This window comes from Notamacropus eugenii, chromosome 5, assembly GCF_028372415.1.
Source record: "Notamacropus eugenii isolate mMacEug1 chromosome 5, mMacEug1.pri_v2, whole genome shotgun sequence".
Classification (NCBI taxonomy): domain Eukaryota; kingdom Metazoa; phylum Chordata; class Mammalia; order Diprotodontia; family Macropodidae; genus Notamacropus; species Notamacropus eugenii.
Genome location: NC_092876.1, coordinates 69,356,966 through 69,381,383, shown reverse-complemented (window position 1 = coordinate 69,381,383; position 24,418 = coordinate 69,356,966). Strand labels below are relative to the sequence as shown.

Genomic DNA, 24,418 nt, shown 5'->3' with positions numbered 1-24,418 from the left:
GTATTGATATTTCTGCTACAACTTTATATATGATATTGGTGTTTCAAGGCATATACAGCTTCCCTTTGAGCTCTGTGCTCCAGCCAAACTATACTAGTGGACATTTCCAAACACACTTTCCCATTTCCCTGCAACAACAGCTAGCAACCTCTCCTCCCTCTTCCCCCCCATTCCCTTCCTCCATTCCCTAGAGCTGTCTGTTGAAATCTCACTATCCTTTAAGGGTCAGCTTCAAGGACACCTCACCCCCAGGCAGGTAATCTCTCTTTCTCTCTATCTCTGCCTCCCTGTCTCTGTCTCTCCCCTCCCTACTCCCACAGCACCATCTACTGTTACCATGGTACTTATTGCCTACTGCCTTATATTTGCACTTAGTATCAACATCTTTCCCCCTGAGACTCCATGGCAGGGATCGTGTCTCATTGATCTCCAATATATAACAGCAACAAATAACATTCATATAGCACTTAATATATAACTAATGTACTTTGTAATCAAAAATCTCATTTTTTTTCTTTTGCTCACACAAAAGCCTTAGGTTGGTGGTGCAACTATTATACCCCTTTTATAGGTCAGTATACTAAGGTTCAGAGATAAAGTGGTTGGCCCAAGGTCACACAGGAAATACTAGAGCTGGGATAAGAATGTAGACTGCTTCTCAAATCCAATGCTTTTTCTGATTTCACTACATGCTGTGTCACTACTGTGTCTCCCTCTGCATGGGAACTCAATAAATAATCTTTGAATTTAATGGGCATTTTGATTTGAAAAAGCTCATATAAAGAAATCTAGGTGTGCCTCTTCAAGCCTGTTTGAAGCAATCAGTTCATCGGACTTTTCAGCCTTCACTCCCTCCCTTTTCCGAGCAATAAAAGAGCAGTCTCAATCACTCATTCTCCAGGAATTCTCAAGTCAGTGGTCCGAGGTATGATTCCCAAGTCAGGGGGACTCCAGTTTGAGAAATATACTAGACCCAGAAATCTAAAAACAAGCCCCAGCACAAGAACTGTGCACATCTGTCTATGCTAAGGGGATGCATTTCCTTCCACACAGTGAGGCCGGTAAGATGGCAAAGGCTTGAAGTGGCTGAAGCCACTCCAATGAGTCTAAAACGGACCCTAGCAATTGGAAGGGAAAAGACCTGTTTGAATCTGCATTAGCTGACAGTGCCCTCTGCTGGGCACACGCTGCTACAGCTCAAAGTAGTACCAGAGAAAGAAGGTATCTTTGAGTTTCTTTTGTGCACCCTCAAGGTATAGGGCATGAAAGTGGAGCCCTCAAAGGGGTTGCAATGTGCACAACATCACAGAGCTAGAAATGGTACAACCAGAATTTGAACCCAGCTCCTCCGGTCAGAGAGCAGGCATTCTGGCCACAGTGCCTCTCTTCCCAAACAGCCTGATTCACAGAATTTGGATCAACCTGTCAGTGGTGACCAGCTGTGAAGTCCAACCATTAGCTCTGAGGATGGCTCTGCTTCTGGGCAAAATATGGCCAACCAAGATGGTCATCTTAGGCAACTTCCTAGAGTAACTGAGGAACAGAGAAGGGGCTGGGATGGGGGCAGACTTTTCCCAAGTCATACAAAGCATTATTGGTAAGCAATATCTAGACTCCTAATTCAGGGTTGTGCCCCATTGTAACACAATGCCCTGACAACCTGACATCTCTTCCCAAGGTCAGTAACCTTTATCCCTTTGGGTTCCTCCCCATCAACATTTTCTAATTCCCAAGATATGCCCACACATTCCCTTAATTTTTAAAAAAAAAATCTTCCCTGCATTCTTTCTCCTTCCCAAGACAATACCCCCTCCTCTTGTTATTCCCATGAGGAGTCCTACTCACCAGCAGGATCCCCTTCTCCCAGGCTGGATCCTCCCAAGGCAACAGCATTCCCTGAACATCCTCAGATACTGCTGCTTCCCCTCTCTGCACTTTGCTGAATTTCCTTGGCTTTCCCTGTTCATGCTAGATGACTGTACTAGTGCTGCTCTGATCCCCCCTTGGGGTCATCTAGTCCATACCCCTCATTTGACAGATAAGAAAAACAGAGACTCAGAGATGTGAACAACTATCTTTCTAATTAAATCCAGTAATAGGGAACTTTTCAAAGTGGGGAAACCCTAAGGGAGGGTCAATACCTTTGCAAGCATCTCCAGAAGTCTTCAAAACAGGTCCATCACACCTTCTTCTCGGCCTTGGCAGTGTCAGGTGGACCCGAACTGATCAAGAATACTACCTTAAACCATTCCTTTTGCCAGCTTTTTTTCTCTTTTTGCTCAGCAACAGGCTCCCTTTTATATGTTGACTGGTGGCCAATTAAAAGGGAGATGGGTGGGATTTGTCTGGCAGCCAATAGCTAACCTCTGGGAATAGCTCCAGGAAGCTGATAGGCCTAGACCAATTTCTGACTTGGTTACAGGGGCTAAACCAAAGGCTTCTTACAAGGGTGGGGAAAGGATGATCTTTATGTCCTTGGGGTTCTGCCTTTTAATGTTTTCTGATAGGTATAGGCTTCAGTAGCCTACCTATACCAGACAAGACAATGAGCAGCTCTTTCTCCCTCTTGATAGAAGTGGGATGAGGGGACAGCTGAGGAAAATTAAAGAGGGTAGGCTGTTGACTGATGGTCCATCCATCAGTCAATTCCATGCCAAACTAGACTGGTTTTTGTCATCAAGTGGGAAATTGTCTAATGTGGCCAACCGACTCCTAGCTGACAATGAGATTATGTTTAACAGAGATCTCAGTTTTAATAGCTATTTGTTGATGTTATTCAGTTGTTTTTAAGTTGTGCCAACTCTTTATGACCCCATTTGGGTTTTCTTGGCAGAGATACTGGAGTGATTTGCCATTTCCTTCTCCAGCTCATTTTACAGATGAGGAAACTGAGGCAAACAGGGTGAAGTGACTTGCCCAGGGACACACAGCTAGTTATCTAAGGCCAGATTTGAACCTAGGTCTTCTTGACCTTAGGCCTGGCAATCTATCCACTGTACCACCTAGCTTCCCTAGAATCAATAGGGCTGAGAAACCATTTTAATCATCCTGGCATTGAAAGAAAGAAAACTAGATTTGAAGAAGACCTAGAAAGTCTTTGCTCTGCTATTTATAAACTGTGTGAAGAGAGGCAAGTCATTTATTTATTCTGGACCTGTTTCCTTCTGTATAAAACTGAGATAAAAGTTGCATTAACTCACAGGATGTTCTGAGAAACAAATGAGATCATTCGAAACACTTTATAACTGACAAGTTAACTCTAATCGTATCTTTCCAATGTCAGGAGAAATCAATGAAGTCATTGGACATGTTGGGTGGACTTCCTGTGGCTCACTCTATGGGACGATCTGGACAGAAGACAGACAGGCATGGATGGGATGAGTGAGCTGTAACAGTACAGGGAAAAACCAGTTCTCCAAATCAATGAAATTAGCTCAACTTCAGTATTTTCAAACGTAGGCTACTACCTAGTCCACTCATTTTGCAAGTGAAGACATTGAAGCCTTTTCCAAGGTATCACAGCAAGTTAGGGGTGGGGCTGGATCTGAGGACAGGTTTCTTTGGTGCTTTCCATAGCCTCATGGCTTCTCATTTATCAAGACACAGCTGGAGGTGGTCAATCTACATGACAACGAACAGTAGTAGAGTCTTCAGAACATGGTAACTTGTGACAAAGTCAATGGAATTAAGTACCTATAGACCAGGACCTGAAGACCTCCAATGTGCTCCTCAGCGGGCCATTTTAAAATGATTTGGGGTTGGCCCATTAAAAACATACATGCTGATGGTGGTAACCCTGTGGTACCAGGCCCCAGAGCTATTAATGGGAGCTAAGAAATAATTTCACTGCAATAGATATGTGGTCAGTGGACTGTATATTTGCAGAGCAGTTAATGTAGAAGCCACTATAACCAGGGAAATCAGAGATTGACCAGGTCAACAAAGTTTTTAAGGACGCAGGAACTCCAAGTGAGAAAATTTAGTCTGGTCACGATGACATTGCAGCAAGACAAAAGTGAGTTTCAAGGACCATCCCCATGATAACTTGCAGAAAAGATTTGGTGCCCTCTTCTCAGACCAGGGCTTCAAACTGAAAAACAAGTTCTTGACTTACTTTCTGGCTGGAGGAGCAATGCAGATGACCTGAAGTACAAGTACTTCTGAGAAACCCTTCTTCCCATCCACCCTTCTGTGTTTTCCATGTGGTCAGCCAAGAGTGAGCAATAGCTAGTTAAGAACAGCACTGGCACCACCTCCTCCTCCAGCCTCACTCCCCACATGCATTGTAGGTAGCTAGGTGTCAGTGGATAGAGTGCTGGGCTTGGAGTCAGAAAGTTTAAATCCAGCCTCAGACACTTAGTAACTGTGTGACCCTGGGCAAGTCACTTCACTCTGTTTGCCTCAGTTTCCTCATCTGTAAAATGAACTGCAGAAGGAAACCACTCAAATATCTTTGCCAAGAAAACCCCAAATTGGGTCTCAAAGCATCAGATACAACTGAAAACAACTAGCATTTTAATAGGGTGGGAGGTGGTTGCATGACTATGCACTGGGTTCTTTTCTTGTTGGCACTGTGCTAAGGGACAAATTCCTGGTACCTGTCTGTGACACTTTCCTGGGTACCAATTGATTCCTGTACCTTTCCATTCTCTTCCTTTATCTTTCCATTCCTTTCCTTTTTCCTTCTAACCTGCTCCTCCAGCTTGATGCCTTCAGTTCCCAGACTTTGCAGGATTCCTCTCCTGGAGATCACTTGCTCCTGTGCTTCCATGTATAATAACTTCTGAGCTTTAATAAGGCTGGGACTGATTTTGATGAATTGGAAAAAAGGCAAAAGAAATGAAATAGAGAGGAAAGGGACAAACGGAAGGGATGAATTGGACAGAACAAAATGAGAGAGTCTTTCTACCCATCCTGCCAGTTGTCTTTCTTCCTTATAGCATACCTCACCAAGTAGACTACTCATCTTTCCTAAAGTCAATCAGCCCACTAGCATTTACCAAGTGCCTACTATGTGCCTAAGTGCTGGGGAAGCAAAGAAAGGCAAACTAACAAAATATCTGTTCTAAAAAGGAGTTCAGTCAAATGGCAGAAGACAGCTTGTAAACAATTATGTACAAAGTAGATAGAAGATAAATTAGGAGTAGTCTCAGAAGGAACTGAGATTAAGGAGGACTGGGAAGGTCTTTTGGAAGAAGGGCAAACTTTAAGTGAGTCTTGAACTATGTCAGGGATGAAGGTGGAGAGAGTTCCAGGCATGGGAGGCAGCCAGTGAAAATCTTTAGGGTTGTTTTAAGAAACAAGGTGACCAGTGTCAGTGGCTTATAAGGTATGAAGGTAGTGATGATGACAGTGGTGTGAGAAGGTAGGAAGAAGCCAGGTTATGAAGGGATTTAAAAACCAAACCAAAAAATTTAGATTTGATCCTACATGTAATAGGGTTATATTGAGTAAGAGGGTGACGTAATCAGATGTAATGAGACCTGCACTTTAGAAAGAGCAGTTTCTTTCTGTTGAATGGAAGATGGTTTGGAGTGGGAAGAGACTTTCCAGAGACCAACCAGTAATGTCAGAGAAGGGGGCATATGTCAGAGATTTTAACAACTGATTGGACAAGGCGTGTGTGTGTGTGAAAATGGAAAGTCCATTAGACAGGGAGACACTGAAGATGACAGAAATAGGGATTACAGAGGGGGTGATTGCTACAGAAGACTGGATGGAATGGGATTACTTGGGTATGTAATTTTCCTGGGTAAAAGGGACTACCTCTTCACATGAATCAGGGATGGAGGAGATAGTGGCAGAAGGCATCTATATGAGATGAGGAAAAGGGGAGGAGTGCTCTATAAATGGCTTCAATCTTTTCAGTAAATTGAGGCAAGGTTCTCAGCTCAGAGGGTGAAGAGGAAGCCATGGGAAATTTGAGAAGTCAAGGTTTGGAAAGCCATTGTGGTGGATTAATTAGGGAGGTGTAACAGGAATGCCTTGCCCCTGTGAAGGCCCAGTCCAGATTACATAACATAATTTGTAACAAAACTAGTCAGTATCAGTTTGATGATTTTCTCCAGCTTTGTTCAGTGAATTAGGTATAAAGACAGCACACAATGAAAGTAATTCAAGGTTGGGGTTTGGCAGGGCAAGATCTTTGACAGGATAAAGGGGCAAGGGATTTGAGAGGGCAATGCAGCATTAAACTGCTTCACTGAGGGGCCAGATGGGCAAAGGAAGAGACAGTAACCAGTGCAAGGTCAATGGTGTGGGAAGGAACTGAGGGGGTAGATTATTTGGGAATCAGTGAGGATGAAAAACGGGATTTGGGGTTGCAAGGTGGAGGGAGAGGTAGAATGACAGCACTGTGATCAGTTATGAGAATTTCAGAGTTCATAAACATGCATGTAGCACACTTGAGGATGATGATAAGGTCAAAGGCATGACCATCTTTGTGTGGAGCAGAACAAGTCATGGGAAATGAGTTACTGACGAGTGAGGAAGTTAGGGTTTTTTATGGAAGTAGCAATATGTATGGAGAGGCCCTCGGAGTAAGGGTAGGAGACTGAGGCAGGAACTGAACTCATTGAAGGAGAAAAGGAGTCTTGAAGGTCTGGAGACAATAATCACAGGAGTCTTGACTGGGTAATAAACAAGAATTGAATGAATTCAAAGGAGAGGAAAGGGATTCTGTACCTTTGTACCTATTCTCCAACCCTTCTTGGTCTGGACCACTGGAAATGGCCCAGGACGCAGTGGGGGATGTTGGCCTTAGGACAAACAGCAATTTTCCTTGATATTTTACCCATTCTTCATGGCTATGATTAAATACTACCTTCTCTGATCACCTCAATCACAAATAACATCCAAGTACTTTGTGCTTCAACATACATATGTGTGTAATGGGAAAAGCACTGGCCTGAAGAGCCCAAGACCCTTGTTTTGAGTCTTGGCTCTGCCAATTGCCAGTCACAAACTCAGGTCTTTTCTGACTTCAAGTACACTGCTCTTGACGTGATGTTACTGCCCTTTGAGACTAGTTTCCAAGGCCCAACTTCACCATTTACCAGAGGTCTGAGCTTGGTAAAATCACTCTATCTCCCAGAAGTCCTCATCTCTACTACAGGGATAAGATTTGTGCAACCTACAAGTACAAGGTCATTGGGAGGATCAAATGAGAATGCATTTGACAAAGACTTCTGTACATTTTAAAAGGGCTAATACAAATGTATGCCTGGGTTCCAAGGAATAAAAACCTTCTTCCTTACAGATACTGACATGGTAGTCTTTTCTTGGTCTTCATTCATCTGTCTCTGCTGACTCCTGGATCCTCTCTCCTCTTTTTGTTCCCTTAGCTCTCCTCCTACACATCTGTTCTCTCTTAGTCCCCTGTTAGCTCATTACCATGTCACATGCACTAACTATGGATGTACCTCAAGGTTCTCCCCTGGGCCTTCCCTCTTTTGGTGACCTTATCTGCTCCCAGGGGTTCCTCTACTTGGATTACACCTAGATTGATTTATTTGGCCCTAGTCAGTTTCCTAAGCATCCTCAGGAATCTTAAACTGAATGTTCCACAGGCTTCTCAGACCCACTTCCCTCTTTGAAATTTCCTAATTACCATGATCCTACTGGTCACCTAGGTTTTTGATCTTGGTATCGCCCTTGATTGCTCATTCTCACTCCACACTTCCCATCTTGTAACTCCTACTTTCACAACATCTCAGGTATCAGTCTCCTTTAACTACCTTCCAGTTAACAGTACCTATCCAAGAGAGGGACATCTCAAACTCAACATGTCTAAGTTAAGTCATCAACTTTTCCCTAACCCTCCCCTCTTCTAAATTACTGGAGGGTACCACCATCTTCACAATTATCTTAGTGGTATCCTTAACTCTTCACCACACACCCAATACTTCATCTTCTGCCTGGACAACTTTCAGTAGTCTTCTGATTGGTCTGTCTTGTCTCTACACACTCCAAGGTAACCTCCACGTAGCAGCTGATTTTCCTAAAGCACAGGTCGCACAGGCCTGGCCACAACCCTCTTTGTGTCTATTATTGGGATCAAACATAAGCTCCTCTGGCATTTAAAGCTCTTCATAACCTGTCCCTGACACATCTACAGTCTAGTTTTTTGGTTCTGGCCCAGCTATCCTGGCCCATCTGCTGCTCCTTACACAACCATCCACCTTATCTCTATGCTTTCCCAATCACAGCCCCCCTAGACCTGACCTACTCTTTTTCCTCATCTCTGCCTCTTGGAATTCCTCCTACCCCTTTAAAACCCAGCTCAGGAACCACCTCCCTAATCCCCCAGATGTTGGTGGTTTCCCCCCCAAACTGTCTCATATTCATCTTGTGCATATATTCTGTACATCCTTCAATATATGTGTACATGTCTCCCTGGACAAACTAACTCAACAAGCATATATTAAGTGCCAACTGTGCCAGGCACCATGCTAAGACACCAAAAAAGGGGGCAAAACCCAGTCCCTAGTCACAAGGAGCTCACAGTTTAATGGGGGGGGAACATGAAGACATGATATAAATGAAAATAAATTGGAGCTAATCTGTCAGAAAATAAGCTTGAGTGCAGTGACTATTAACACTTGTATGCTCAGCACTTAGCAGAATGCCTGACCCACAGTAGGTGCTCAATAATTGCTCTTCGCTTGAGTTAGCACATTTACTTTAACAGTCAATTTAGTAAGGAATCATGGATTAGAAAAATCAGGCATTGATTATCAGCACTACAGAGCACTAATCCTCATCCCAACCACCTAAAAACACTTATGACCATGTCTCCAGGGTAACTGCTCTTCATAGCATAAGAAGGCACCTAGAAGAAATCAGTGATCACAGTTTATTACCACTTGGTTGCAATACACAGCAAAAAGTACATTAAGCTAGAGAGTATGTCACATCGGGCACACAAGTAGTGGACAATCATTCCATAGAGAGATTAGGGCTGATCACTGAAGAAGAAAGTCAGCTTAATCATGATCATCTTTCAGGTTTTTAATCTTGTTCTTGTGACGCTCAATTTCTTTCTGCAGGCGTTGTATCTCCTTCTCATGGTGCTTAATTTCTTCCTGATGGTGTTTCTTCAGGGAAGCCAGTTGCTGTAGGCTCTTCTCTCTACAATTACACACCAGCTCTATGTTGGACCCCCAATCCTCACCTCAGGGCACCACATCCTGTATGCAGCCTCAAGTACTTACACAGCAGGAGCAAGTTTGTCCCTTTCTTGCATCCTCCTGTTGACTATTCTTTCTCTATTAGAAGAAAGGTCTCTCCAAACTCTAAAATCCTATGGCCATCCAGTGCATGCATGATAAAGGTGGGCCTTGCTTTACCCTGTGATTTGAAGGGCTCCAGAGCTGTCTCATGCATTTTCCTTACCTTGAGGTCACTTAAGGATCTTTGATTGCATTGGTGTGGGTAATCCCTCCACCCATCTAAGTCAGAGTCTCTCTGTGTCTTACCAAATGATCTTCATGATTTATAGCAGCCTACAAAGTTTATCACCTGATGTCCAATCTTCCAGTAATGAACTCAAGTTTCTGGTCTTTGGGCAGACAGTCTGTCATGAAGTATAGCCTTTAAACACTTCTCTAGCTTGGTATGACCTACCCAGAATTAAGCACTATTTGAAAAGCCTTCAAGAACTCAGTGTCATTTCCTTACCGGGATGGAGAAGAAGATTCTATTAACACAAACATGGGACATCCTTTCAAATTCTACCATTAAGGTTTCATTCCTCTTGGTGGTCTCTATTAAAATATCACTAGTCCTGAGAAGAGTGACAAATCACTAAAACTGAGTGTAAACTAGCTTTGATGTAAAGATAGCCTTTGAGAAGGGTAGAAGGGGAGGAACTGGAAGGTGAATAAAATAGTATCAATAAAATATGTTGAAAAGTGAGATTGAGGGGACTAGACTGAAGGAAGGCCAAACTCAGAAGATGTTGTAGCTAGAGCTTGTGCCTATCACAGCCATAGAATCACTCCAGCACCCTGATGACCAGCTACCAAAGGACTTCAGTGGGAGTTATGGACAAATAAAAGATGTACTGTACAATCTTCACAGGCTTATGAGAAAAGGGTTCTCTAAACCTTTTTGCTCAGTTTTTTCAGTCATGTCCGACTGTCTGTGACCCCACTGGGTTTGCCATTTCCTTCTCTAACCCATTTTACAGATGGCCATGGTCCCACAGCTAGTAAGTGCCTGAGACTGTACTTGAACTCAGATGAGTCTCCTGATTCCAGGTCCATCACTTTATCCATGGTGCCACCTAGCTGCCCCTTCTAAACCTTAGGATATGCTAGAGTAGAAATGTAAGCCCTGCTTGACAAGCTCTACTTGTCTTATTCCTAAGACAGAACAGGAAATATCTGTGTGCCCCAGGTTTTGGGTATTTTTTTCTAGGGAGGTAGGATGGCAGTTTTGAAAATGAGTTCACTATCCTAGGAACTCCAGGTAAGGAGACTGGCAACTGTTCTGCAGTATATAGTGTTGGAGCAGGAATACTTAAATCTTTTTTGTCAGAAACCCCTCTAGCAATCTGATGAAGCTTATGGATCCCCTTCTCAGGATACTTTTAAGTGTATAAAATATACAGGCTTCAAAAAGAAACCAATTTAGTCATAAAATATTTAAAAAACAAGTTCAGGAATCCTGCATCTCAGAATCCCTGTTACAGAGAAGTTCTGAGGTCACACATAGGACCTGAGCCCCTCACTCTGAGGGTAACACGCTATCCATTACATCACTAAGCTCTAGGTAAGCTTTTAAAATTGGACCAGTATCTACTAGAGGCTTTAAGACTTAAATCCAAGAAATTTAGTTCATCACAAAATAAATGCCTGCATGCCAAGTGGAATGGACCTTTATGGCTTTTATAAAAATAGAACAATAATTATTCTTAACTGTAGCCTTAATCAGCCTAGGTAGATACCTACTTGATTCTGGCTCAGAACCTATTCTAGTTAAAGAACACAGGCCTAACTCAACAGTGAGGAGGTACTGTGGGCACAGCCAGGAGTAAACTCAGGAAAAGAATATTAATTCCCTTCTTTTGGGGAGAAAGGATGCATGCATGCATGTAACCTCGGTTAGCATTCATCTTTATGGGCCTGTTTGTAAAATAAAATGACTGGTCCTGTCCAGTTCTCCATTTCTGTGCTGGGCCTTGCTTGAGAAGCTGTTGCTGAATACTGTTTGCCAGTCTGCAGTGCTATCTTTTCGTAACTTAAGGGGCGGTAGCTGACAAAGCTTGTCAGATATTTGCCAAAAGGGCTAGACTGTGGCATAGATGAGAACAACAAAACTGAAAACTGAGAAGGGACCTTAAAATCATTTGTTTAACCCTCTCATCTTTACAGATAAGAAAACCTAGAGGGAAGGTAATTTGCTCAAGGTCACACACATAGAAACAGCAGGGCCAAGATTTAAAAGCTGATCCTTTGATTCTAACTCCACTGCCCTTTCAACCTCACCAAACCACCTCCCAAACTGAACCTAGGGGCTTTCCTTGCTGGGTAGAGATGCCAGAGACCTAAAAGCTGTGCCCACCAAGACTTCAAGGCCTATAAGAAGGGAGGCCTGTGATCTTGACAGGCCCACCAGAATCTGGGAGGCTTAACCTCTGGATGGGCGGGGCTGAGGAACCTGGAGGCCAAAAGTCAGAATCCTAGAAAAGTCAAAGGGGAGAGGCTTGGGCGGCGGAGTCTCCATGTGCTTCCCCCCCTCCCCCTCCCTCCAATATTAGTCTGCAGGACGGTTACTTTGTATCCACTGTCCCACCCAGGTCGGGGTGGGCTTCAGCATAGGATCTCTTCCTCCAGATGTGGGTCCCACGGGAAGTGGAGAATTCAAAGATAAGGGGGGATAGGAGGAGCCCCCGGGGAGCTGGCTGGATTGGGTGGCCCAGGGTCTAAGGGGAGACAGAGGGAATTCGGGGGTACCAGGATGGGCTGGCCCCTGGGGGAGGGGAGGGAATGGGTTCGGTCCTCACCGGAAGTACCGGTCCTCCTCGGCCTTCTCCCTCTGGCCAAAAGCCCCACCAGCCTCCCGGATGGCACCGGAACTGCCGCTCGATTCGTCGGCAGGGTTGCTGCCGAACTGTGGAGACAAGAGGCGGGGAAAGAGGAGTGAGCGAGGCCGGGCTGGGCCGGTCGGGCCGGGCCGAGCGGCTGGGGAAGGCTCGCAGTACCTGGCGGGGGTAGTCCAAGTTGTAGCCCCGGGCCTGCATGGTTCTGGCGCCCCACAGGCCTAGTCCAAGTCGCGTCGCAGCCACTGCAGTACACGCCATGCTAGCTGCTCCAGCCACCGCAACCCCCACCCTTTGGCTGCCTCGAGACCTTCAGCGATGTCGGGCCTACGCGTTGACGTCACCCTCCCGGCACAACAGGCGTAGCCAATCCCTTGCGCGGGGGCCGAAGTGCGCAGGAGAGCGGCGAATCCGAATCGGGAAGGGGCGGGGTTCTGGTCTTCAACTGCGACTCCGGAATGAGGGGCGGAGCCAAACTGCAGCCAATCAAGAACAAGGGCTCTGCGGACGCGCTCTGGGGTTGTTGATGAGAGGGGGAAGGGTGAGGAGGGGCGAGGCAGGGAGAGGGTGGGCATTTGCACCAATCAGGACTCGATGGGAACCTGGCAGGTGGAACAAGTTGGGGACAAGTTGGAAGCTGAGCATTCTTTTAATTAAAAAAAATTGATAACTTTTGTTTTAATATCTCCTTATTCCCAAACGTTCCTTTCCCGCGCACCTTCCCAGAGAACCGTCCGTTGTCCCAAGGGAGAAAGGCTGTCTTGCTTCCTGCCTTCCTTCCTACAGGTGGTTGAGTGGACAGCGCACTGTGCCTGGAGTCAGCAGGACCAGAAGTTCCCAACCTCAGACACTGACTAGCTGTGTGGCCTCGGACAAGTCACTTAACCCCTTGTTTGCCTTAATCCTCTCGGGAAGGGAATGGCCAACCACTCTAATATCTTTGCCAAGAAAACCCCGTGGACAACATTGACTTGCTATGGTGGTCCAGAGGTCACAAAGACTTGGACGAAGATGAACAACCCTCCCCTCTTTCCCCTCCCTCCTTCCTTCGCTCCTTTTTCTTCTCTCTCAGTAGGACCTCAGGATCAAAGGCTTTGAAAACTCCAAATTGCTTTCCAATATGGTATTTCCAATTCAAATATTGATCAACAGGGTAGCGCCTTTCTCCAAAACCTCCAAACACTGTTTCCATCTTTGTGACGGTTGTTCAGTTTTCGCTAGTCTAACTCTTCATGATTCCATTTTGAGGTTTTATTGGCAAAGATACTGGAGTGGTTTTACACTTCTTTCTCCAGCTCATTTAACTGATAAGGAAACTGAGGTAAGCTGGGTTAAGTGACTTGCCCAGGGTCACACGGCTAGTAAAGGTCTGAAGTCATAATCTCAGGAAGATGAGTCTTCTTGACTCCAGGCCTGGCACTTTTATCCAGTGTGAAAACCTAGCTGCCCCACTTCCGTCCTTGGTCATTGCCAATTTGTTGATTGTGAGGTTAAACTTCAGAAAAGTTTGTTTGCATTTGCCTTATTAGAGGTTTTTAAAGAATCTTTCATATGTTTATTAACAGTTGGGAATCACTTTTTGTAAAACTTGGATTATACCCTTTAACCACATATTTACCCATTGGGAAATTATTTTTGGCCATAAATATATTTTGTTAGTTTGCTATCCACTTGTAGTAGATAAGATATGAAATCAGAATAGACCTGGTTTTAATGTCTTCCTTTAGATACTTACTAGCTGTGTGACCCGTTGCAAGTCACTTAACTGATCTGTGCCTCAGTTCCTGATTTTTATCAAATGAAGGGTTGGATTAGATGGTCTCTGATATCAGTTTGAGCTGTAACTCTGTGATTTCCAGTGCAAAGATTTTTATACAAATTGATAGGGAAACTGGAAATTCTTCATTGAATCAGATCGCACCCTCAATTAATCTAAAAAATGATTAAGCACTTCTGGGCAAGATACTGTAATTGGTAGTAGGGATACAAAGGTGAAAAATAAGCCAGTCAGCCTCCAAGGGGCTTGCATCCTTCTTAGGAAAGTACACATAGGTAACATATCCATAATAAAGAATTATTGGGGGAGGGAAGAATCAGGAAAAATTTCATATAGGAAGTAGTGCCTGAGCTAAGTCTTAGAGGAAACAAGGTAATGTCAGTCAATAAACATTGATTAAGCAACTGCTATGTACCAGGCATTGTACTAATCACTGGAGATACAAAGAATAGTAAAAGACAATCTGTTCTCAAGGAGAGCAGTTGAAAGGGCTAGACAACATGCAAATGACTATGGAAAAACAGACTATATATGGAATAAATTGGAAATTATAGAGGTAAGGCACTAGCATTATAGAGATTGGGTAGAATAGAAGGTAGAATTTTTTTAAATTCAGTTTTATTTTATTTTCAGTTCTGATTTCTCTCCCTCCCTCCACCGACTGAGAAGATGAAAAACAACCCAGAAAACCTCACAAATATATAGTCAAGCAAAACAATTTCTGTTTTAGCTATGTTCAAAAAAAGGAGGAAAAGAACATAGGCACTCTGAGTTCATCAACTCTCTTTCTGCGGGTGAGCACTATGTTTTATCATGAGTCTTCTGGAACCCCAGTAGGTTGTTGCCTTGATTAGAGTTCCTGAGTCTTTGAAAGTTCTTTATCTTTACAATATCATTGTTATTGTATAAATTGATCTCTTGGTCTGTATAGTTAAAGCTATGGTTTTTCCAGTAGTGATGTGTTGCTGTGAGGGGTGAATTATAAGCTGAGCCCTGCAGAATCAGTGCTTTTGAAGTGTGATGCCAGAGAAGACTTTTGAGAGTCTTGGATGCAAGGAGATCAAATCAGTCAATACTTAAAGAATTAATTCAGATTATTCACAGGAAAGTAAAACACTGCAGGTGAAGCCTAAATACTTAAGCAACATATGAGAACAGATGAGAAAAGTTGTTGTTGTGTTCATATTTTATTTTTGACATCAGAGAAATGATAACATGACTTGCACTTGACTTTGTTTTGAGTGAGAGAGGGCTGTGCAGGTCACCAGCCTCACTTCTCCTCCAGAGTCATCTGAATTCAGTGATCAGATATTCATCAGGATGACTGGAGATGACCCAGAATGAGGCAATTGGGGTTAAGTGACTTGCCCAAGGTCACACAGCTAGTGAGTGTCAAGTGTCTGAGGCAAGATTTGAACTCAGGTCCTCCTGACTCCTGCACTGGTGCTCTATCCACTGTACCACCTAGTTGCCCCTATGAGAAGAATAGGGCTCACTGGAAAAGACCCTTATGTTGGGAAAGACTGAAGGCAAAAGGAGAAGAGAACACCAGAGGATAAGATGAATAGATAGTGTCATGTAAGCAATGAACATGAGCTCAGACAGACTTCGGGAGATAGTGGAGGATAGTAGAACCTAGTGTGCTATGGTCCAAGGGGTCATCAAAAGTCAGACAGAACAAATGAACAGCAATCTGCTCAGTTCACTCTGCATTAGTTCATATAAGTCTTTCCAGGGTTGTCTGAAATCATCCTCTTCATCATTTCTTACAGTACAGTAGTAATCCATCACATTCATATACCACAGCTTGTTCAGCCATTTCCCATTTGATGGGCATCCCCCTAATTTCCAATTCTTTGCTACCATTTGTACATATAGATCCTTTTCTTCTGTGTTTGATCTCTTTGGGGTATGGAACTAATAGCGGCATTGAAAGGTCAATGGCTATGCATAGCTTACTTTTTGGACATAATACTAAATTACTTTTTAGAATGGCTGAATCAGTTTCACAGCTCTGACAGTACATTAATGTACCTATTTACCCACAAGCCCCTCCAGCATTTGTCATTTTCATTTTTGTCAACTTTGCCAACCTGATGTGTGTGAGGTGGTATTTTAACTGACATTTCAGGTAGAAGTGAGAAGGTAGAGTGTTCTAGATATGGGTGACAACCAGTGAAAATGCCCAAAGTAGGTTGATGTGATGCAATGTCTTGTTTGAAAAAATACAAGGCCAGTGGTCCTGGATCAAAGAATATGTGGGAGAGAAGGGTGTAAGGTACAAGAAGTCTGGAAAGTTGTGTGTGAGTGAAATCGAGCAAAGGAATCCCCACCATTACAAAGGCAGGGACAATATAATTTTTCATATTTTTATTCTAAGTGCCTCTGATGGGACCATCTTGAGCACTTTTTTAGGATGATTTTTTGGTTTCCAACTTGTAACTTCATCCATGTAGCAAACTTCTGGTGAGGAAGCCACATCACATAAATTTGCAACTGTTCTCAATTTTTAGTCTTCTAGAGTTGCCTGGGGACAGTGAGAGGCAAGTCATTTGTCCAGAGTCAAGCCAGTGCCAGAGATGGATCTCTGCCCAGGTCTCCTGGACTCTTACACCAGCTTTCAACCTTTACCATGTGCAAGACTTCACAGTTTCCTTTCCCCACTTAATAGTATTTTATTTTTTCCAATTACATGTGTGAGAGACAGCAAAAGTTAAGTTTCCACAGTAAGTTATTGTTAATTAGTGAAGACACTGAGAATAAGTTAGATAATAAGGCCAGCAGATTGCAAGTGGACTCAATCAATCAAAAGACAGACAGCGGCCTTCAGAAAATTACAAAGTTTTTGATAAAACTTTGCCTACAGCTAGCTGGAACTAGTTAAGAAAACAACCTAAAGTTACCTGGAGAAGGTTTTTCTTCACTGCACTTGCTTAGTGAATCTCATGCATATAAGCAGACACACCCTGCATAAAATTATCCTTCCATTTTCTGATCATGGATCCTATGTTAAAGCATGTTTGGAAGGGGAATCACACTAAGGGGGGGTTAAGTAATAGGCATGTAGAGAAGATGGTGACCTAATGGAGAATGGACCAATCCATCTCCTGGTGGGAGGATCTGTCTAGAACTAACAGTATATAGCTCAACTGGCTTCAGTGCTCCCTCCTCCTGAAAGGAGGGTGGGAACCCGCTTTGGTCAAAGTGTTCAATTCCTCTGAACTCTGCTGTAATAAATTTTTCTTGTAACATCTAACACATGTAAAGATAGTTTTCAATATTCATTTTTGTAAGATTTTGAGTTCCAAATTTTTCTCCTTCCCTTCCTTCCCCCCTCCTCAAGGCAGCAAGCAATCTGATATAGGTTATACAAGTATAATCGTTAAACATATTTTCACATTAGTTATGTTGTGAAAGAATCAGAACCACAGGGAAAAACCATGAGGGGGGGGGGGATGTGAAAATAGTATGCTTTGATCACCATTTAGACTCCAAAGTTTTTTGTCTGCATGTGGATAGCATTTTCCATCACTAGTATTTTGAAATTAAGACTTTACCATGTCAGTAACAATTAATATTTATAAAATCAAATTCTTACTGTGCACAGAGCACTAAGCCAGAGGAAGTGGAGATAAAAAATTTAGATAAGACATAGTCTCTTATGGAATTTACAGCATAATGGTCAAATCAAGCTCTTACTATGTGCCAGGTACTTTATCCCCACCAAGTGTTGGAGATAAAGGTAAAAGACAAACCTTGCTCTCTAGAAGTTCCCTGTTTAATGGAGGAGACTAATTGTACAGGTCTATTTATAAACAAGGGGTAGGCAGGATGAACTGGAGGTGATCTCAGAGGGAAGGGATTAACTTTAAGGAGGATTAGAAGAACAGCCTTCTTGCAAAAGGTGAGGTTTTAGCTAGGGCTTGAAGGAAGCTAGGAGGCAGACAGGAGAAGGGAGAGCATGCCAGGCATGTGGGACAGTCAGAGAAAATGCTTGGGGTGGATGGATCATTTTTTTTTTTTTATCTAGCAAGGAGGCCAGTATGTGAAAGGGAGAAAGGTGTAAGAGGCCTGGGAAAGCAGGAAGGCATTAGGTTACAAAGGACTTTACAAGCCAAACAGGTGATTTTATATTTGAAGCTGGAGATACTAGGGAGCTACTGGAATTGACTGAATGTGTGGGGATGGAAGAGAGATAAATGAAGTGGTCAGACCTGTCACTGAGCACTGACAGTTGAGGGGAAGATGGAACGAAGAGAGATTTGAGGCAGGGAGACCAATTAAAGTAGTAAGATATGAAACCTCATAATAAGTACAGTAAGACAGAAAACATTAACATAGATAGTTATGATGAATGATATTACTTAAGAGAAATAGTCCTTACAGCTGTAGAAAATAATATTTCTTCACCATAGTATTTTTAAATTTAAAATTTTTTAAATTTAAATTTAAAATTTATTCCCCAATTACATGTAACAACATTTTTTTTTTCAAATTTTGAGTTTCAAATCCTCTCCCTCCCTCATTGTGAAGGTAAGCAATTTGACATAGGTTATACATTTGCAGTTATGTAAAACATATTTCCATGTAAGTCACACTGTGAAAGAAAACAGACAAAAAAGGAAAATAAAGAAAAAGTATGCTTCCATCTGCATTCAGATTCCATCAGTTCTTTCTCTGGAGATGGATTGTGCACAATAGTACTTTTAAAAAGCGCTGTATGAGATCAGTGAAAAGGGTGGGGGGTGACTTAACAACAGGGAAGACTTCAGAAACCTTCATATTCCTCTTAGTATGTAGAACCTAGCCTAGGGTCTTGAACACGATAGGCACTTAATAAATGTGAGTTCGGCAATTATAATAATATCTAATACTTAGAAAGCAATTAACATTTTGTAAGCACATTATATCCCTTATCTCATTTGAGCCTCTCAATAATTCTATGAGGTAAGTGCTACTGTTTAGTTGTTCCTCACTCTTTGTGATCCCATTTGGAACTTTATTGGCAAATCCAGAAGTGGTTTGTCATTTCCTTCTCCAGTTCATTTTACAGATGAGCAACTAAGGAAAACAGGGTTAGGTGATTTGCTTAGAGTCACACATCTAGTAAGCCTCTCAGGCCAAATTTGAACTCAGGAAGATGTGTTCCCTGACTTCAGATCCAGTACGATTTCCTCTATGCTACCTCCTGCCCATGCATTAAGTATTACAAGTGTCTCTTTTTAAAGGTGGGTTACGTGACTTACCCAGGGTCACTTTGCTACTAAGTATCTCAAATGGGCATTCACAGCCAAGACTTCCAGACTTCACTATGGTAACATTTTCTCTCTTTAATAATAACAGCTAGCGCTTATATATTTATATATTCAAGATTTGCAAGCACTTAAAATTGAATAAATGTTATTAGTTAGATAAGAATCGTAGCTGACATTTATGTAACCATTTGTAATTTGCACAGCTCTTGACAAATACGTTCTCTTTTGATTCTCACGCTTGGAGGTTGGTGTTATTATTATTTCCCCCACTTGACATCTGAGGAAACAAAAGCAGACAGCAGTAAGTATCTTTCGCAGCATCACCCGCTACTAAGTAGCTAAATTAGAACTTGAACTCAAGCCTTCCAGACTCCAGGTCACGTGCACTTGTACGTCCTCAGGAGGGACTAGGAAGCTTAAAGGCTAGCTAGATGACGCAATGCTTTCTGAGTGTCACTGGCATATTTGGAAGCTCTACTTCACCTGGCCAGTGGCATTACAGACCTGCGTACACATGCACCTCTATGGGGGCTAAGGTGGGCGCACGGGTCCACAGCTAAGGATACAAATAAAAGACGGACTGGGAAGCTTTTGTCATTCTTTGATCCACTGGCTGTTCAGCTCTTAGGTCGGCCGCCTCACACGAGAGCTGCCAGTCCAAGACCCAGGCGGGCAGGCGCGCTGTGGAGCCCTGCCTGGGCACTGGGAAGAGGAGACTGTACCAGCGGTGTGTACTAGCCCTTTAAGAGGACGCCCCGGAGCGCCGGGGGGCGGAGCCTGAGTCGACGCTAGGCCGCTGTCACGTGTGTCGGCGTCAGAGACCTCGGGGGTCACGTGGTGGCTGGGTTGGGGAAAATGGCGGCTTCGGGGGAAAGTGGGGCCTCGGGCGGCGGCGGCGGCAGCACCGAGGAGGCGTTTATGACCTTCTACAGCGAGGTGAGTCAGACAGCGGCCCCGGCAGCGGCGATGGTTGCGCCCGGAGCTAGGCCCGTGGCGGCGGTGACGGCCCTGGCCGCTCCGCGAGGGCCTGAGGCCCGCTCGGGGTCCGCTGGCGGTGCCGGGCCTGGCGTAGCCGCCTCCTTCCCTGGCCTTGGGCCCGCCCTCCTTGGGTACCCCTTTCTCCCAGCCCCTACCCTGGCTTCTCCCCGTTCTTCTCGGCTCTGACTCCTCCTCTCCCTGCCTCCCTTTTTGCTCTCCTCGGGTTGTTCCCCCGACTCTTCTGTCTCTGGGTCCCTGCTCCCTCCCTCCCGGCGTCCGCTCCCGCTTCTTGTTACCCCGCTCCCTCCCTGCTGTCGCCTCCCCTTCTGTCCTCCTGCTACAGCCTTCTCTTGCCCCCCCTTTCCCGCTCATGCTGCCGCTTCTCTTGCTGTGGGGAGCAGCTCTTCCGTAGTCTTCCCCTGGATGTGGGGGAGCCCCTGGAGCCCTTTCCCCCGACAGCAGGGATGCCGGAGGGGAGCTTGGGGAGCCTGCCCCACGCCGAGGCCCTTGGTCGCCTCCACGTTCACACGGTTTGGCCGAGGAAGGACTGCGGTGGGACTCGCGGCCGGCCTGCGCGTAGAGTAGGATGTCAATTTCCTGAGGGCGGGGAGCGAGTGTCTCAAGCCTGTCTTTGTATCCCCAGCGTTAGCTCCGTGCCTGGCACGTGGTGAGGCCTCCTCTGTTGATTGGTTGATCTCATCTGACCCTCTCGGGTGCTCTGAATTTTACAGATGAGGAAACTGAAGCCGAAGAGGTAAAGTGACTTGCCCACAGTTGAACTTCTCATAAGTGTCTAGGGTGGAATTCAAACCCTGCCCTTCTTCACTCTAGAGTCAGAGCTTTGTCTCCTGCTCCACGGGTTCTTAGAAACCCAGGGCTCATGAACTTTTTTTTTTTTTTAATATTTTGGTAATCATTTCAACAAAATTGGCCTCCTTTGTAATCTTATTAATTTAATTTTATGCGTTTACTTTATTCTGAGAAGACCAGCCACAGGCTTCACCAGTCTGCTCCAAGGGGCCAAACCTAAAGAAAGCTAAGAGTCACCTTGTTACACCAGGTTTGCAGAGGTTGTTGTGGCATTTTTTGGGAGGGAGAGGGAGGAATTTGACCTCCACTCCTTTGCCTTCCCTACATATCACAGATTATGTTACAGCTCCCTTTTTGTTGTTGGGGTGGGGTGCAGTTTACCGACACATTTTTAAATCTTTTAGATTTTTAGATCCCAGTTTCACTATTTGGCTCAATCCCCTCATTTCACTTTGGAGGGAACTTAATACCAAAACATTGTAAGTTTAAAAAAATTTTTTTTTCTGCCTTAAAAGAAGAAAAGTTCAGGGTCCCTTAGAGCCTCAGTCTTTTCAGAATTGAATTAAACACTTTTTAGTACTAGTTATTCTACAAAGGTTAAGGATTCTCCTACAAACACAGTTCCACTTTTCAGAGAACAGAATTCTCAACACTGTGTTAACTTGTACACTTCTATTTTCAAATGAATATTGTCAACATTTCTTTGTGATTGGCTATGTTATAGTATTGCCCCCATTTTACAGAAAAGGAAACAGGCTGAACAAGTGCAAGTGATTTTTTTCACAGTCCCATAGGCAGTGGGTGTTTTTATAATTCATTTCAGTTATTTCCTATGTCCTGTGCTTACTATCCAGCACTCTTTTCACAGCCCTTTTTGCCTCCCCAGTTCTGATATCATAGAAGCTTGCTTCCTCAATTACAAACACTGGCTCCTGGTGTAAGGAACTTTTGTAAGGGAGGAGGGGAAGAAAAGGGGAGCAGGAACATTCCTGAAGCAAGAGAGGAAGAAAGGTAGACGTTTGGAGGCCACAGTGGAATCCCCTTCAGTGGAGATTAAACCCATTAAAATCACTTGGGAGAAATTGTTTCCATGACAGTTGACATTGGTGTGGTGGCATTGAATTCCAAAGGAACAGTTGAAGAGAAAGTATACAGAGATGGAAAGGACTTGGACTCAAATCCTAGTGCTTTTTTTCCTTCCTACTTGTGTGACCTTGTTAACTTCTCTGGTCATAATCTTTTCCGTAAAATAATGGAATTGGACTAGATCGGGGGCTCTTGATAGATAAATTTCAAGGGGTTTGTGAACTTAGGGAAAATAGCTACATCTTTATTTTCACTAACCTCTAGCCAAAATTTGCTATTTCCTTCAGTAATTTTAATAATTTTATGGTGAGGAGGGGCCAAAAGATCCCTGTTAGAAAAAATATTAGGAACCCTTGGTCTAGGTGCTCTCTAATACACCTTCTAGCTTAAAATTCTGTGAAGTGGCTTAGCCTGATCTTGAAGGGGTGGCAGGATAAAGAGTGCTGGTCTAGGAGTAAGCTGAACTAAGTTCAAACCTCATCACCATGACGGCTATAACTCAAATTACTTAACCAGCCTCTGCTTCCTCACCTTTAAAAATAAAGGGGTTTAACCAAACGATCTTTGAAATTGATTGCAGCTCTAAATTCTATTCCTTTAAGAAGTGACTTTGATTTAAGGAGCAAAGTTACTCTGGAGACACTGAGCATGGTTTTCCTTCACTTTCTCAAGAGTTCTTTTAACCTAAAAGGGTACTCCTTGCCTTGGGTGCCAAGTTTTATTCTATCTCCTTACTGGGACTTGATTATCTAGGCATTGATTAGAAAAATAGCTCTCCATGCTTTTATGAACTGGATAGGAAAGATCCTCCATGTTCCTCAGGGTTTTGTGTTCCCAAGGTCCTTTTTGTCTAAGTTTTGCAAAGGCTGAGATGATAAATAGCATCTGGGTTTTGAACAGTTCTCTAGGTGGGCTACTGAGTTCTGTCTCTGAGGATATGTTTCATGGGAGGGATGTTTCACAGGATAACTTGGCAGTTGCTTTCCAATACTTACCTTCAAGTTAGGCGTAATAACAGTAATTATAAAAATTGGCATTTATATGTTACTGCATACTTTATGTCATTTGATCCCCACAACAACTCAGTGAGGTAAGAATTACAAGTATTATCTCCCGTTTAGAAATGGAGTCCCCCAACATGGCAAGTAACTTATAGAATGTTACACAATGAATAAATGTCATCGCGTCTTTGAACACAGGTCTTTTTTGACTTCCTTGACTTAAAGTCTAGTGCAGTGTGTCTACCTCTGTTCCTCTTTTTCTCTGTCTCTTTCTCCCTCTGTCTTTTTTCTCTTTAAAATTCTGAATTTAAATGGCAGAAAACTAGCATTTCCATTTACAAAGTAGAACAGAAGAGAATTGAATGTGAAACCAAGAATTTATGTGCGTTTTACTTCTAAAATAATAGTTAATGATAAAGTCAGTGTGTTCATTTCAAAGTTGTCCTGCTTGTCTGTTTCCTTCTAAATTTGCTCCTCTTCTGTGCATTTTAAACGCTTCAATGAACCTCTCTTCTTTTTTCTTTTTTTGCCTCACCATTCATTGCTTGTTCCCTCTTCTCCCAAGCCAATCCTCTGTCCACTGAGGGAAAAAAGAACCAATCCTTGTAACAGATAAGCATAGTTAAGGAAATGATCGTGCATATTTATCATGTCCAGAATCTGTATGTCTTGTGTCCCTCACCTCCTCTCAGGAGCTGCTTCTCTATGGTAGCATGCTTCCTCACAAATCTTCTGGACTTACGATTGGTCATTGCATTGAACACTTCTTGCCTTTCAAAGTTGTTCTTCTTTACAGTAATTACTATGTAAATTGTTCTCCTGGTTCTGTGTACTTCACTGTTCATTATTTTGCACATCTTACCAGGTTTCTCTGAAACCATGTCATGGTTTCTTATTTCTAAATAATATACCATAACATTTTTATACTATAACTTACTTGGTAATTCTTCAGTTAATGGGCACCTCCCTCTGTTTTTCATTTCTTTGCTCCAACAAGAAGAGCAGCTAATAACTGTTTCTCTGCAGAGGGTACTTTCCTCCTTTCTTATTGGGGTATAGTCTTAGTAGTGGTATCACTGTGTCTCCAGTACAAATTGTCTTATACCACACTGTCTCTCCACCGATACACTGGTCACATCACTAACTTTATTTTAGTTGACCTTACTCTGACTTAGCCCCATAGGGATGTCACTTTAACTCTTTGACTTTCATCTGTAAAGTATAAATAGTCATATTTAAATTATTATGTTGTGAGGGAAGGGCTTTTTATAAACATTGGTTTGCAATCTAGATATTGTAAAGGGTTAAACTATATGTTTCACCTATTGAATTTAGCTAATGAAAATTTTTTTCTGTTATTCCAGGTGAAACAAATAGAAAAGAGAGATTCTGTTTTAACGTCAAAAAATCAGATTGAAAGACTGACTCGGCCTGGATCATCTTATTTTAACTTGAACCCATTTGAGGT

General features: G+C 43.3%; 2 protein-coding genes across 4 annotated transcripts in view; one reads left to right on the top strand and one right to left on the bottom strand.

Annotated features, from left to right (window-relative positions):
- Window positions 1-8,840: 8,840 nt before the first annotated feature.
- Window positions 8,841-12,503, bottom strand: ATP5IF1 (ATP synthase inhibitory factor subunit 1). The gene is made up of 3 exons (XM_072609566.1): window positions 12,206-12,503; window positions 12,008-12,114; window positions 8,841-9,129 (listed from the first exon to the last, which is right to left on the bottom strand). The coding sequence occupies exons 1-3, from the start codon at window positions 12,302-12,304 to the stop codon at window positions 8,985-8,987; spliced, it is 351 nt and encodes a 116-aa protein (XP_072465667.1). The 5' UTR covers window positions 12,305-12,503; the 3' UTR covers window positions 8,841-8,984.
- A 7,030-nt stretch (window positions 12,504-19,533) lies between these two features.
- The window catches only part of DNAJC8 (DnaJ heat shock protein family (Hsp40) member C8), a 28,202-nt gene continuing 23,317 nt past the window's right edge, over window positions 19,534-24,418 (top strand). The window contains exons 1-3 of one of the 3 annotated variants that reach the window (XM_072609563.1): window positions 19,892-20,011; window positions 20,697-20,807; window positions 24,315-24,416. Coding sequence is in view for 2 of the 3 variants with exons in the window: in XM_072609562.1 (XP_072465663.1) it covers window positions 19,931-20,011; window positions 24,315-24,416 (183 nt within the window). In the remaining variant the exon portion in view is untranslated. Of the gene's footprint in view, window positions 20,012-20,696; window positions 20,808-24,314; window positions 24,417-24,418 lie in introns of all 3 variants that reach the window. The other 2 variants (XM_072609562.1, XM_072609561.1) reach the window with 2 other exon arrangements.